General features: G+C 36.5%; 1 protein-coding gene across 1 annotated transcript in view; it reads right to left on the bottom strand.

Moving 5' to 3' along the window:
• Positions 1-13,354, bottom strand: part of LOC125049948 (transcription initiation factor TFIID subunit 1) — a 46,421-nt gene that overhangs the window by 15,987 nt on the left and 17,080 nt on the right. Inside the window, exons 16-27 of the mRNA XM_047649492.1 lie at positions 12,308-12,571; positions 11,171-11,304; positions 9,162-9,330; positions 8,963-9,074; positions 8,152-8,351; positions 7,279-7,363; positions 5,763-5,893; positions 5,059-5,247; positions 4,265-4,501; positions 3,083-3,227; positions 2,239-2,369; positions 3-165 (exon numbers count right to left, since the gene is read on the bottom strand). Coding sequence (XP_047505448.1) covers positions 3-165; positions 2,239-2,369; positions 3,083-3,227; positions 4,265-4,501; positions 5,059-5,247; positions 5,763-5,893; positions 7,279-7,363; positions 8,152-8,351; positions 8,963-9,074; positions 9,162-9,330; positions 11,171-11,304; positions 12,308-12,571 — 1,960 coding nt within the window. The remainder of the gene's footprint in view (positions 1-2; positions 166-2,238; positions 2,370-3,082; positions 3,228-4,264; positions 4,502-5,058; positions 5,248-5,762; positions 5,894-7,278; positions 7,364-8,151; positions 8,352-8,962; positions 9,075-9,161; positions 9,331-11,170; positions 11,305-12,307; positions 12,572-13,354) is intronic.

Here is a 13,354-nt window from a genome sequence, read left to right as displayed (position 1 = left end):
ACCTTGTATTTTCTTTCCAATGCTCTCCATGTCGATAGGTTTCTTAATAACATTGTAATAGTCCTTTACTTGCTTCTTATTGACGGGTTTCAGGAAGGGCCAAGCTTCGGGCATTATCTTTAGTTTGGTAGTGAGGAGGTTCTCGAAGATAAAGGACAACGCCACCTAGTAACCACACGAACAAAATTTATAATAAAAAAAATCACTTCCATCAACTCTAACAATGCGTGAATACTATATTTCAAAAATGACTAAACCGATTCTGTAGACTGTTTTTTATCAAACGACTTTTAGTAACTGAGAAATGTGTGGACAAACATGCACTTACGAAATATACACGTTCATAAAAACCTAAATAGATCGTCAAACATACTAAAGTCAGTTAAAAATGAACTTCATTTAAGTAAATTTAATAAATTTAACAACATCACAAGTGCGCCACAGAAAAAAATCAAATTGGTTTACACAAGTTTCACATCAATACAAAAGAATTCGTAATTGCGTTCTCACCATTTAATACTGTAATGAGGCTAATTAAGTATGATTTAAAACTTCATTTAAGATGGAGAGAAATACTCTCCACTGCTAACGAAAAAAACATTTTTAGAAAAAATTCGTAGTCGTTCGGAGTACATTTTTAATAACCTTTTTTTAATAATATTAGGTCCTTACATATGAAATTGGCGTTTTGTATGGGAGGAACAAAAAGTCGAATATTTTTAAATATAATATATTTAATTAATCAAAGTATGAACCATTGTTTTCTATGCCCTTTTGCCATCTCATAGGTAGTTCATTGATCCTTTTACTAAAAAAAACAGTCGGACGGGAATCAATAAAATCTGTGAAGGCGATTTGGACTGCCCCATCGGAGTTAAATTTTTTCCCTTGCAAGAAGTTGTCCAAATTTCGAAAAAAAATGGTAATCTGTTGGAGCAAGGTCCGGGGAGTACGGAGGATGTCTTAGACATTCCAATTGAAGCTCTTCTTATTTGGTAGCCGTCTGTTGTGCAGTGTGTGGTCTAGCGTTGTCGTGAAGTAGCAGTGGCGTGGAGCGATTGACCAGCTTAGGTTGTTTAGCCGCTAGCTTTTCCATCATGGTTTGCAATTGCTGACAATAGACATCAGCCGTAATAGTCTGGCCAGATTTGAGAAAACTGCAATGAACAATACCGGCACTAGTCCACCAAACGCTTACAAGTAACTTTTTTGGAGTTAATTTTCGCTTGGGGCAGGATTTGGCTGGCTGGCCAGGATCCAACCATTGTGCTGAGCGCTTCCGATTATCGTAAAGAATCCATTTTTCATCACAGGTAATGATTCGGTTTAAAATACCTTCATTATTGTGCCGGTTCAGTAATGTAACGCAGCAGTCGACGCGCTTTTGCCGGTTTGCTTCAGTCAATTCGTGAGGTACCCATCTTTCAAGCTTTTTAATCTTCCCAATTTGCTTCAAGTGAATTAAAACAGTTTTATGACTAACACCGCAGTCTGCAGCTAACTCGGACGTGGTTTGCGATGGATCCGCTTCCACAATAGCCTTCAATACTTCATTATCAACTTGGGTCTCAGGCCGTCCACTGGGCTTGTTCTGCAGGTCGAAATTTCCAGAACGAAAACGTTGGAGCCAAAAACGAACTGTGTTTTCTTTTGCAAAATGACCGCCATACACATCATTCACCCTTCGAGTCGTTTCCGCAGCACTAGTGCCACAGCGGAACTCGTACTCGTAAATAATGCGATACTTTAAGTTTTCCATTTTGTAAAATGAGTGACGCAAACAGAAAAAAACAGAAGAAAAAAAACAAATGAATGAAGGTCATCGAATCACAAATACATGAGTAAATAGCTGTACAAATTTTGATTTGGAATTCTTAGCCAAAATGGGAGATATTTGAGGTCAAAGTGGACAAAACGTAAAACGCCAATTTCATATGTAAGGACCTAATATTAATAACTTTATTCATAAGTTGTGACAAAATTCATATATTGCTAGTCCCCACACTAGGGAGTCCCTGTGTGGTTAACTAGATAACAATTAGTCAGTGGTACATGGTACTTGATTAAAACGTTTTTTTTTTTTTTTGAGAAATAGTAGGGTTATTCTTACAACTAATCTAACACAAGTTTTATAAGACAAAGTATGTGAGAATGTGTGTGCATGTATTTGAGAGTGTAGATAAGAGTTGCTAGAAGCGTGCACTATTGGGTCTTAATCTTAATAAATATAAAAACTACCTGATCATTATCATCAAGCAGTGGGTTAATTTGTTTTTCGAGTTTCATAAACTGTTCCTCTTTTTCAGCGAGTTTCTCGAAACATCTCTGCATCATCCGCTGAGCGGCCACCGTCAAGCTACTGTTTGCACCTAAATAAAAATTATTATATATAAAATGAGTTGATGAATAAACCTGTGTATTAAGATTACGAACGGAATCCACTCAAATATTACCCAAGATTGAACTCAGGACTTGGGATTATACGCCAGATGTCATTACTTATATTGTATATATCAAAATACCATTAATTGTTAAGACCACATTTAATGCGGATAGTAAAGAAAGGACCAATTCTTAAAAGGCAGATGAGCCTCCTATATATAAAAAAAACTAATTCTAACAGTTGTAACATCTATCATTACAAAAAAAAAGATTTACGAGACAGGCGGCAACAAAAGATGCTAAGTTGTACCAAGTAAACAACGAGATAATATATTACAGAAAAAGTCTTCTAAAACTATTTGAAGTTAAACTTCTTTAGGCGCATGAGGGTAAATTTTTACGGAAACGTCACGAATATGTGCAGCGTTTTTGTCGAAGAAAAGGGAGAGAGCTATTGAGACCGATTGAGAGAAAGTGGGAAGGTGAATTACCTTATAGAAATTCTATTTTTAAAATGAAAATTTCATAAAAAGAATTTATGAAATATTAGTATTTTATATTTTATGCAAAATAATTTATTGAAATCGTAAATGACGAATTGTAAATTAAAATGCCACGTGTTTTTATTATCAAAGAAATAAATTAAAAAAAAAAAATTTTTACACTTTTAATATTTTAATGACAATTAGCAACTACTTACCATTATATAAGTTAGAGTTTTCGACAATTTGGTTCACGTCAGCGAGGAACTCTTCCCTGCTGTGGTAGTGCTTTTGACGTAGATTGTCACGAATCGTCTGCAGGTCCATGGGTCGGGTTACCACGCGATAGTAGTCTGCTACTAACTGGAAATTAAAATCCCTTTTAATAAGACTCTCGTCCCTAATCTGTAGGTTCAGGTAGGTAGATGTAGATCCTCGGCTGTGCAACAATGGACTCTCTGCCTTTGTACGTATTTAACACTCGTTCGTACGGTGAAGGAAGATATCGTGAGGAAACCAGCATGCCTTAGACTCAAAAACTCGACGGCACGTCAGGCACAAGCTGATCACCTAACATATAAAGAAATCTGAGGCACTAGGTTGACCCATAAGGTTCTAGTGCCTTTGTTTTTTTTTCTATAATTAAATTTAAAAGTGGGTGACCAGACATTTCCGATGTATAATAAAATAACAAAATTTTGTATTGAAAATATGCAATAAAAGAAAACCAAATCAACAGTGAATAAAATTTTTAGATAAATTTGAGTGTACGTGATATGTATGGGTGTGTACGCATCTGTGCGTATGATCATATGAAATAGCTCCCGCCTTCGTAAACTGTCTCACCTCAAACCACCACAAGTAATAGTTTTTGTATAGCTCCGTATTCGAGTTCTGATATTTTGACATTTTCACTAGTTTATACCTGGACCATTAGTTCTCTACATTACCTGTTTCCGATTTTAAGTGATTTTAATAACGCAATAAAATACCTCAATTCACAATCTTATTTCCAGTATCAACATGGTTCGATAGTCTTTTTTTAGAGGGAGGCGGCAAACGAGCACACGGGCACTTTGAATAAAACGATAACCGCCGCCCATTTACACCGCCGGGGGCTAGCGGGTGTGTTGCCGACCTTTCAGGGAATGGTACGCTTTTATCTTGAAGTCGTAATAGTTAAAAAATAGTTAGTAAATATTTCCAATGGCAGCTGGTTTAACAAAGAGGTGGTGCGCGGCAGAAAGTGCCTTATATAGCGCTGTGTTGTGGAACAACAGCTGTCGAGATGGAAAGCCATCCTATTAAAATAACATTTATATAGTATAGTAACAGGCAGTGTTCCAAATATATACTATTAGTGATTAACTTTAAAATGTACCGAGAATATATGAAAATACCTTCTGATTAACAGGGAACAGGAAAGGCTGGACGTCCGGCAAATGTCTCATTGTAGTGAGGACTTCTTCCAGCAGCGACGACAGCGTAACGAGTGGGTCGGTTCGGCGCCTTTCAGCTGGTCTCTTAACGAGATAGTCACATGATTCGCTGGCAGTGGGACGTCTTCGGTTGCGTCCGCCCGCTCGGACTTCACCGCGACGACTGCCGCTACGACGACGGAATTCCTCCGCAGATTGCTGAAAATTTTCATTTCTGTTTTACTTCCCAGATCGTTGGCAAGACTGATGACTGATAACCACGCAAACATTTTAGGACATTACTAAAACGCGATGCACAGGTTCTAGCCAAGTTATTAGTTTCAGTATGCAACTTGGGCAAATTTTGCGCGGTGAAAAATCGCCGTTAACTCAAACTATCTTTATTCATGTAGGTAAACAAGTACACTTATGAATTGTCAAGTTAAATTAATTGTAAATTTACATTTACTACAAGTTCGCAAGTCATGGGCGTAGAGCGGGTAAGAAACTTTCCGCCATTCTTTTTATTCGCCAAGTTTTGAGTCATACAAATTGTTTAAACTGGAGCAAATCAATCCCAAGGATTAGGATCATTTAAATAATCATCAAATTTATAAAAAGCTTTAATGATTAATTTACGTTAGTTAGTATTGAATTAATTCAGTGATAATTCTCTAATTTCGCTTGGAAGTTTCTTGTAAAACCGAATACAATTTCCATATAAGGAGTGGTTGACACAAAACAATTCACTTATAAAAATATTATTAGTTGCGTACCTTCACAATCTTGGAGGGTAGCGTGAGCTTAGTGCCATCGACGTAAGATGTATCCTCATCCAAAGTGTCTTCGAGTCGATCATCGCGTTCGTCCCGTTCATCACGGTCAGGCGAGCTTGGCCCACCGCCCGTGTATAAGGGACACGCCTTGTTTGTACGCATGTGTCCCACTTGACCGCAAGCACCACACTAACATACAACATAGGTATACATTTGTAGAAGTAAAACCAATGGCGAATCCGAATCCTTGATTGTGTGTTGTGCCTGTGATTGAAATGGAAAAGCTATTGATAAATCAAAATCCAGCCGAACGCGCCAAGTTTCGTCGTCGGCTTAGAACGATCTGTAAACGTACCCTACGTTTGTAAGATTCAGAGTCGAGTCTTTAATACGGATGACAATAGCATACGATCTTAAGTTATAAGTCATCCTAAACATAATCTGCTGTTTAATACTTCCATCAAAAAACTTAAAGAAAGATATATGGGGCAAATTTGGACCGTACTTGTGAAGCATTAAATATTAGACAATTATGTATCCTTCCAAATTTATATTTCGATGTAAAAGACAGCATTTTGTTCATACCTATATGATTGTTATATCCAAAACAAAATGTATTTCCAATACAAAATTGGACATCGTAATGTTGACAGCTCATACTAGCACATTAAAAAGTTTAATCACCTAAATGATTTATGGCCTACCTTTAGTTTAAGATCAGGTTTAAGTTTAGCACGGCGACGGGATGGCGTCTGCAAGTCGGGCTCTTGCTTAATCTGACCCAGGGGAATGAGACCAGGTGATGCCCCACCCAAGTCACCCATTGACGACATACCTTAAAATACCACATTTGGAAGTTAAAATCTGCCTCTATGGTTTAGTTAAGAAACATGGTATAGGTATGTTATCTAAAGCTGGCGGCTTCAACACATTTACACTTTGTGCTTGTGTAGTGTCTGTGAATAAGCGCGAGACGTGATGTCAAACTGAAATACAATCACTAATACATCACGAAAAGACTGTCCGTCTCTCTCGCGCTCGGTCAAGCTTATGAGTATAAAAGAGACAGTTTTTGTTTTTCTTTTGCTACTGTTTATGTTGATCTTTACTGTTTTATATTATTATTATTTTATACATGTTGATCTTTTTTCAAACATTACCAGGGCAAACTCGTGAAATGGTGCACAATGTTTTAAATTTTTTTAAACATCTTAATAAAAACAGTTGAATGAAAAAATGTTTTATTTAATTTGACATCAGATGCGATTGGGGTTTCTAAGAGGAGTATTGAATGAATAGTTAGTGAAGTAAAAGTGAAGTGTGTTGATCTAGATGGAGCTTATGTCGAAAAATGAAAAATTATTTACACAAACTACTGTTATACGTTCTTGGTCAGCCTTAGAACTTTTGGATACACCCTCGTATGCACATAATATTTATATGTATTTGACACATTTTTATTTATTTACAACCCACCCAACCTTACTAAAACCAGAGTAGACTAAAATATATAGCTTGGCAAAAAAGTAATATTTTTAAACATACTGTATAGTGAAATTGCATTAGTGTGAGTACTGTGAACGCGCCAGCTTTCGATAACCGACCTATATTATATCGTATAATTTTGAATAAAACAGGTAATTTAAAATGTTACCTCGTCTACCTTGATACTTTTATCGTTATAAACGGGTTGTCTACACGAAACGCTTTAGCGAAAAGGCAGTCTATATATATTTTAAGTAATTTTTTTTAATGAAATATATACGCAAATAAATAAATAAGTTTATTTCCCATGATCACCCCATTTAGTATAGCCAAGTAAATAGTCACATTTTTTTCTTCAAGACTTTATCTTTCAATTCCACATAGAAAAATGTGGATCCATACAGCAGAAAGCTATTAGAAATTAAAGAACATACATACTCTCTCTTACACTCTCTTTTTATATGGCAAACGGGCAGGAGACTCACCTGATGTTAAGCGATACCGCCGCCCATGGACACTCTCAATGCCAGAGGGCTCGCGAGTGCGTTGCCGACTCTTTAAGAATTGGTACGCTCTTTTCTTGAAGGACCCTAAGTCGAATTGGTTCGGAAATACTTCAGTGGGCAGCTGGTTCCACATAGTGGTGGTGCGCGGCAAAAACTGTCTTATTAAATTCTCTCTATGGTTATTTGATACATAAGTATACTATTAAGTTCATTAGAAACGTATACGTACTGTCCCCACCAATTGACGAAGGCACTGAAGGGTTCCCAGCAAGTCTTTCGCGCTCTTGATTCCTTTTAATACGACGCAGTTGTTCCTGTAAGCGAAAGAATAAAACATAATCTTCATATTACTTGGACTATATATTTTTATAGGTGGCAAGTGGCCAATACAATTAAATGTTACGCGAAATGTAAAAGCTAGTCAAAATGCACAGGGCAAAGGCAGGCATGCGTTAAATGTAGTATTGTCTTTTATTGACATAACTTTTTCACATTTTGACGACTCATTGGTCTAGTGGTTAGTACCCCTGACTGCGAATCCATGGGTCCTGGGTTCGATCCCTGGCTGAGACGATCATCGATGTGATGAGCATTTGGTGTTGTGCTTAGGTCTTGGGTGTTTAAATATGTATTTATGTCTATCTATCTATAATATGTATGTATATCCGTTGCCTAGTACCCATAACACAAGCTTCACCAGCTTAGCATGGGACTAGGTCAATTGGTGTGAATTGTCTTTTAAAAAAATATATAAAAAAAACATTAAAAAAAACACTTTTTTACCGGATTGAAGTTATGTATTATTCACACGTAGTTCCTCCGTTTCATTTTATCGAAGATATTGTCGGAAACAGATTGAAGGCAGTGCATAAACATCATAAACGTACGTTTTGACGTACAAATCAGTGGGTTGATTAACAATTACTCATAAATTCACTTTTACGTAATAGTCCTATTATACATAAAACACTTATTTATTAGTATGAAACAAAACTCGTCAAATAACTGACAGTTTCAGTTCATCAGTCACTCATTTCATTCTTTACTTTAATTGTAATTCCTCTCCATTCATTTTGGTATGTGGGAAAAAACTATAGCTCACCTGTATTCTTCTCTTCTCTCTCTTCATCTCTTCTTTCTGCGTCTCATCCATTGTTGCGAACTGCCGGATGAAGGCGTCGTCCTTTGTTGAACGAATCTTAGCGTAGGCTTCAAGTACGGCCGCTTTACGAACCAACTCAACTCGCGTATACCTTTGACCTGATGCGTTGCGGAACGTACGTACGATACGGAGTACGCGACCTAGTATCACAATACAAAATACAGTTAGTACTAAAATTAGAATTTTCCACCTCCATTGCTAAGCTCATTTGGTATTCGGACATCTTTACTCAAGAGTTCGTTTCTAAGCGAAAAAAAAAGGTTGCGTGTACTTATGTACGCGCGTAAGAAGTTATACTTATTTGGCTTTCTTTATTTTTTTTAAATATTAAAGCGCCCGGCTGGTTTAAAAACTTCATACCGATAATTTTGTGTCACGGTGCGCGCGCATCGTAAAATTTCACTCTGACCAATTTTTCATAACGCGCCTAAAGAAGTATAACTTCAAAAATATTCATTTAGAAAACGAGCCATGCGCCTAAATTACCAATGAAAAAAAAGATTGATTGCAGAAGATTGTCTACCCGACGATATAATGGAGGGTTATAATATTATTTTATAGAAACAGACACATAAATGTCTAACAATAAAAAAGGGAATTTCTAATATTAACTTAGGATTAGACAAAGGCAAACTTGTGTGCCAATAAAAAGAAATAATTATAGTTAAAAAAAAAATAACTTTTAACATGCCCTTGTGAACTGATCTGAATAAAATATTAAACATACTCTGTCATTATTATGGCTATTTACCTTGATTTGATGACTGCTGATCGCTTTGATTGATTTGTGGCTTCTTCTCTGATTGTCCAAGTATCATCTTCCGAAGTTCAGCGCGCTCAGCTTCCTCTCTTTCTAGTGTCAGCTAAAAAATATTTAGGGTAAGACCACCGATCTTGCTATTCTCTACAAACAGCGGAAACCAGGTCTTGGAAAGTATGGCTTCAAATACCTGTTCCGTGGTCTTCTTATTGGCGAGCATATTTTCAAGGTTTTTGCCCATTTCCTCTAAGTCGGACTCTTCACTGACGGAACTCTCAGCCTCGTCCGTACTCAGTACTTCGGTGCTTTGAAGTACTCGGTTTTGGAGTTCGAATATGCGCTGACATTCTTCTTTGTACCTGAAAAGAAGATATTGTATTTAACTCTTCGTTACATTTTTAATGTAAAAGAAATAGTATTGTTATTTATTAACATAACTTTTACACATTTAAAGAAAACACTTTTTTACCGGATTGAAGTTGTGTATTGTTATAAACTTATAATTATTTTACACCTTTTGTTTTTATGTTATTATTATTAATTACTTAAGATGTCATGTGGAACATGGTTTAATGGTTGCAGCTCCTTACAAACGTTTTGTAAAAAAAAAAAACATGGCGATTAAAAAGAGTGGCGGAGAGTTTATTGCCAGTTCTTCTCTTCCGTTCTACGCCCTTGATTTGAGAACTGGAACTAAATGTAAAATTAGAAGCATTAATATGTATTTCTTTACTGACAAGTCATAAGTGTACAATGTGTTACCCATATGATTAAATGCTTTTTTTTCAGTCACCGTGACCACGCACGCTGTAGAGCACTCGAAACGGATTTTTTTTTAAATATGTAAAATAATTATAAGTTTATAACAATAAATAACTTCAATCCGGTAAAAAAGTGTTTTCTTTAGAAAAAGAAACATCAAAAGCATGTTATAGACCGGATTACTTTACCAAATCATTATTTATAATTTCATTTATTTCTTTATTTCTTCTCTTATTTTAAAAAAATAAGAGAATAAGAGAAGAAAACGAAGTTGACAGTTTCGAAGGGAAGACGAAATAAAAATCATAACTAGGAAAATATGGACATGGAAAGCTCAGAACAGAGCAGAGTGGAAAGTAATGGAGAGGGCTTTTAGGCCAAAGTGTGGTAGCCAACAAACAGATGGTGTCACCGACTCACTAGTCACTAGTTTAAGATTAAATTTATGTCAAATTATGTCTGAATAAAGGCTTATATCATTATATTATTTGAAAAACACATAAATAGTTTTCAACGCGTTTTTCTTTGATTTTTATGTTAGTAACAATTTTAAATTATATTAAAAAAAAACAAAATTATTTATTTGTTTAGCTATGTACAGTAGAATTCAGATTGAGGCCTCCCTAGCTAGTCAGAAACCTGTGACAGGGAAGACTTGCTCTTCTATTAACAAAGTTTCAACAAAAATAACCAACACATATGGTTTTAAAACGAGTGTACTGTAAAAAAATAAAATAAATAAATAATTATATGAATATATGATGACTGTGTGATGATGATGTGAATGTGTAATTGTGTGTGTGTGAAAGTGTGTGTTTATTTTTTTGATAATTGATAGAGACAAACGAGCCTACAGAGCAACCATAAAAGCTACCTCAGCCAATGTACACCTATGTTAGTGGGCATTGCCGGCCTGGAAAGGGTATTTCTCCAATGGAAGCCAATTCCACAGCTCGCTAGTCCGCAAAAGGTAATGTCTAGAGAAGCGAACTGTGGAATACTTCCAGCCATAAAGATTTCGGCGCATGTTTATTGAATTAAAATTTATATATCTACCTACAACTCTGTACAAAAACAAATGCATAACCAACAATACAATAATTTCTCTTTTTTTTTATTGGACAATTCACACCAATTGACCTAGTCCCATGCTAAGCGGGTGAAGCTTGTGTTATGGTTACTAGGCAACGGATATACATACATATTATAGATAGATAGGCATATAAATACATATTTAAAGACCTCAACACCAAATGCTCATCACATCGATATTGTCTCAGCCGGGGATCGAACCCGGGACCCATGGATTCGCAGTCAGGGGTACTAACCACTAGACCAATGAGCCGTTTAATATTTCTTGTTTCCTCCAATTATCTTAACTTTTAATTTTGGACTAAAATACAAATGTGACCACTATGACCAACAAAAAATATTTACCTTTCTTGATGTTCTGCAATAGAGAAACGGTTTCCACGCGAGAACTTCGTCATACCCTCTTCACCGGCCTTTGCTTTTTCCGTAGACAACGTTCTCACTACATCAATTACTTCCCAACGAGAGAGCTTCTTGATCTGTAATTAAAATTAAAATAAATCAGTGGCGCTACAACCTTTGGGCCTCAGATTTCTGTATATGTTTCATGATCATTTGTCAATCTAATAAGCAAGTAGGTGATCAGCCTTCTGTGCCTGACACACTTGATTATTAGCACTTGGTTATTTTTTTATTAATTTATAACAATAATATTATTAGTTATTATATATTGCTTATATGGTTGAGTCAAAATCCTCCAATCAGGGCCAATAACATTGCATCCCTTTCTTTGTTCAATTTTATTTCATATACAAGTAGATGATCTTTCTGACACACGTCGATTTTTGGATTTGACATGTCGGTTTCCTTGGTCCATTGGTGTCGAGATCGAACCTACGACCTCAGAGATAAGAGACACAAGTTCTCGTAATTAGCTAACTACGCATCATATTATATCGTGAACGTATCAAATTTCAAAATCTTTTGTTTTAAATACTTTTCTAAATTGGCCATCGTATCAAAACACATGCCCCTCTAACAGCCGCTTTGTATACTCGATCTATAATCTAAATTGTTTTCCCAATCCATATTTTTGCAAATTTAAATTGATAAATATCAAAATTCTGTCGAATTCAAAGATCTTTACAAAAACGATCCATCGATCGGTTATTGTAAGTATTTTATGAGAAATGGATTGAAATATCAATGCATTTTCTAGTAGTAAAAATTGGATTGGGATTGAGTATAGAAAGCGGCCGTTAGAGAGACATGTGTTTTCATGTGATGGCCAAATTAATCTATTTATTTAAAACAAAAGATTATGAATTTATTTTAAATTTGAAGCTTCTTTGTCGGCTAGAAGTGTCGTGTACTGACGTCCCCACAGATTGTCTATTGAAAAATATTATACGTTATACAATTAACGGCATAGCTTCATACCACAAGTCACGTGATCAAAAATCATGCAGCACATTACATATAAGAAAAACACTGTTATACTCTATATTGTCTTTGGTTGACTTCAAATTCATTATCACTTACTTCTTCCTCGGGAACGCCAAACTTCCTGAGTAGAGCTTTAGCATTGTTCAAGCTAAGTCTTCTCAAGTCGGCGTCCGTTCCTGTGACAGTTCTCTTAGGCTGTTGTTCCTCGTTGGGCTGTTGAGTGGGTTTGTTTGGTACGCGCACGTACGAGAAACCTTCGCCGCACCCTGTCGGGTCAGCCGGCCCCGTCAATTGGAGCAGACACTTACCACGCATCGCCTGAATGTAGGCACGTGTCGTGTTCCATGGAGCTACTTTCACCTTTAAGCAAATAGACCACTGTTATTAGATGCACAGAAGTTATTGGAATTTCTGTATTCAAAGTATCTGCTTATTGTTCCTAAACAAAGAATAGCGTCTTTTCGCGGTAGTTTTCGATAGATAACAACTAAGGCTGAATTTAGTGTCACGCCGACCGCACGCGCACCATCGGCGCTGATGGTCGAGATATATGAACTTCTAGGAAGCGTTTTTGAAGGCCGTACGCGTCACGCGTCGGCGCCGCGTAGCTGTCAGCGCTGACGATCGCTAGAGCGCCTCTGCTTTCAGTGAGCGTTGTAGTGTCGAACGGACGTCGTCAGCGTGTACAGACATGGCAAATCGCGAAGTGGATACAGGTCGAGTAAGTCAGTACGATACTAAAACGAACCACGCTGAGCGTCAGCGCTGACGAACTACGCGCTGATCTATGAGCGCTGACGGGAGCGTGAGACTAAATTCAGTCTTAATGCTGGAACATCCGGCCACCTCCAAATCGCGACATTCAAGATACGTCTTTCAACGTGAAGTTCGGGAGTGCCAGTTAGCTGAGTTGGGAATTTATGTTCTCATGTTTTATGTTCTACGTCTGTTTGTGTTTGTAATTTGATTTTTTAAATAATTCAATTTTTTATTTAAATTGTTATTTAGGGTGTATATCACTTCAATATACTATGGACCAACTGAAAATCTGTGTTGCTGTTAAAGCCAAGGGCCCATTATTGATGATTCAGGATTGTATTTATTTTATTTACGTATATTTTAATCAAAGTTCTTTCCTATATT

The sequence above is a fragment of the Pieris napi genome, chromosome 5 (assembly GCF_905475465.1).
Source record: "Pieris napi chromosome 5, ilPieNapi1.2, whole genome shotgun sequence".
In the NCBI taxonomy this organism is placed as follows: domain Eukaryota; kingdom Metazoa; phylum Arthropoda; class Insecta; order Lepidoptera; family Pieridae; genus Pieris; species Pieris napi.
This window is presented reverse-complemented; position numbering and strand designations above follow the sequence as displayed.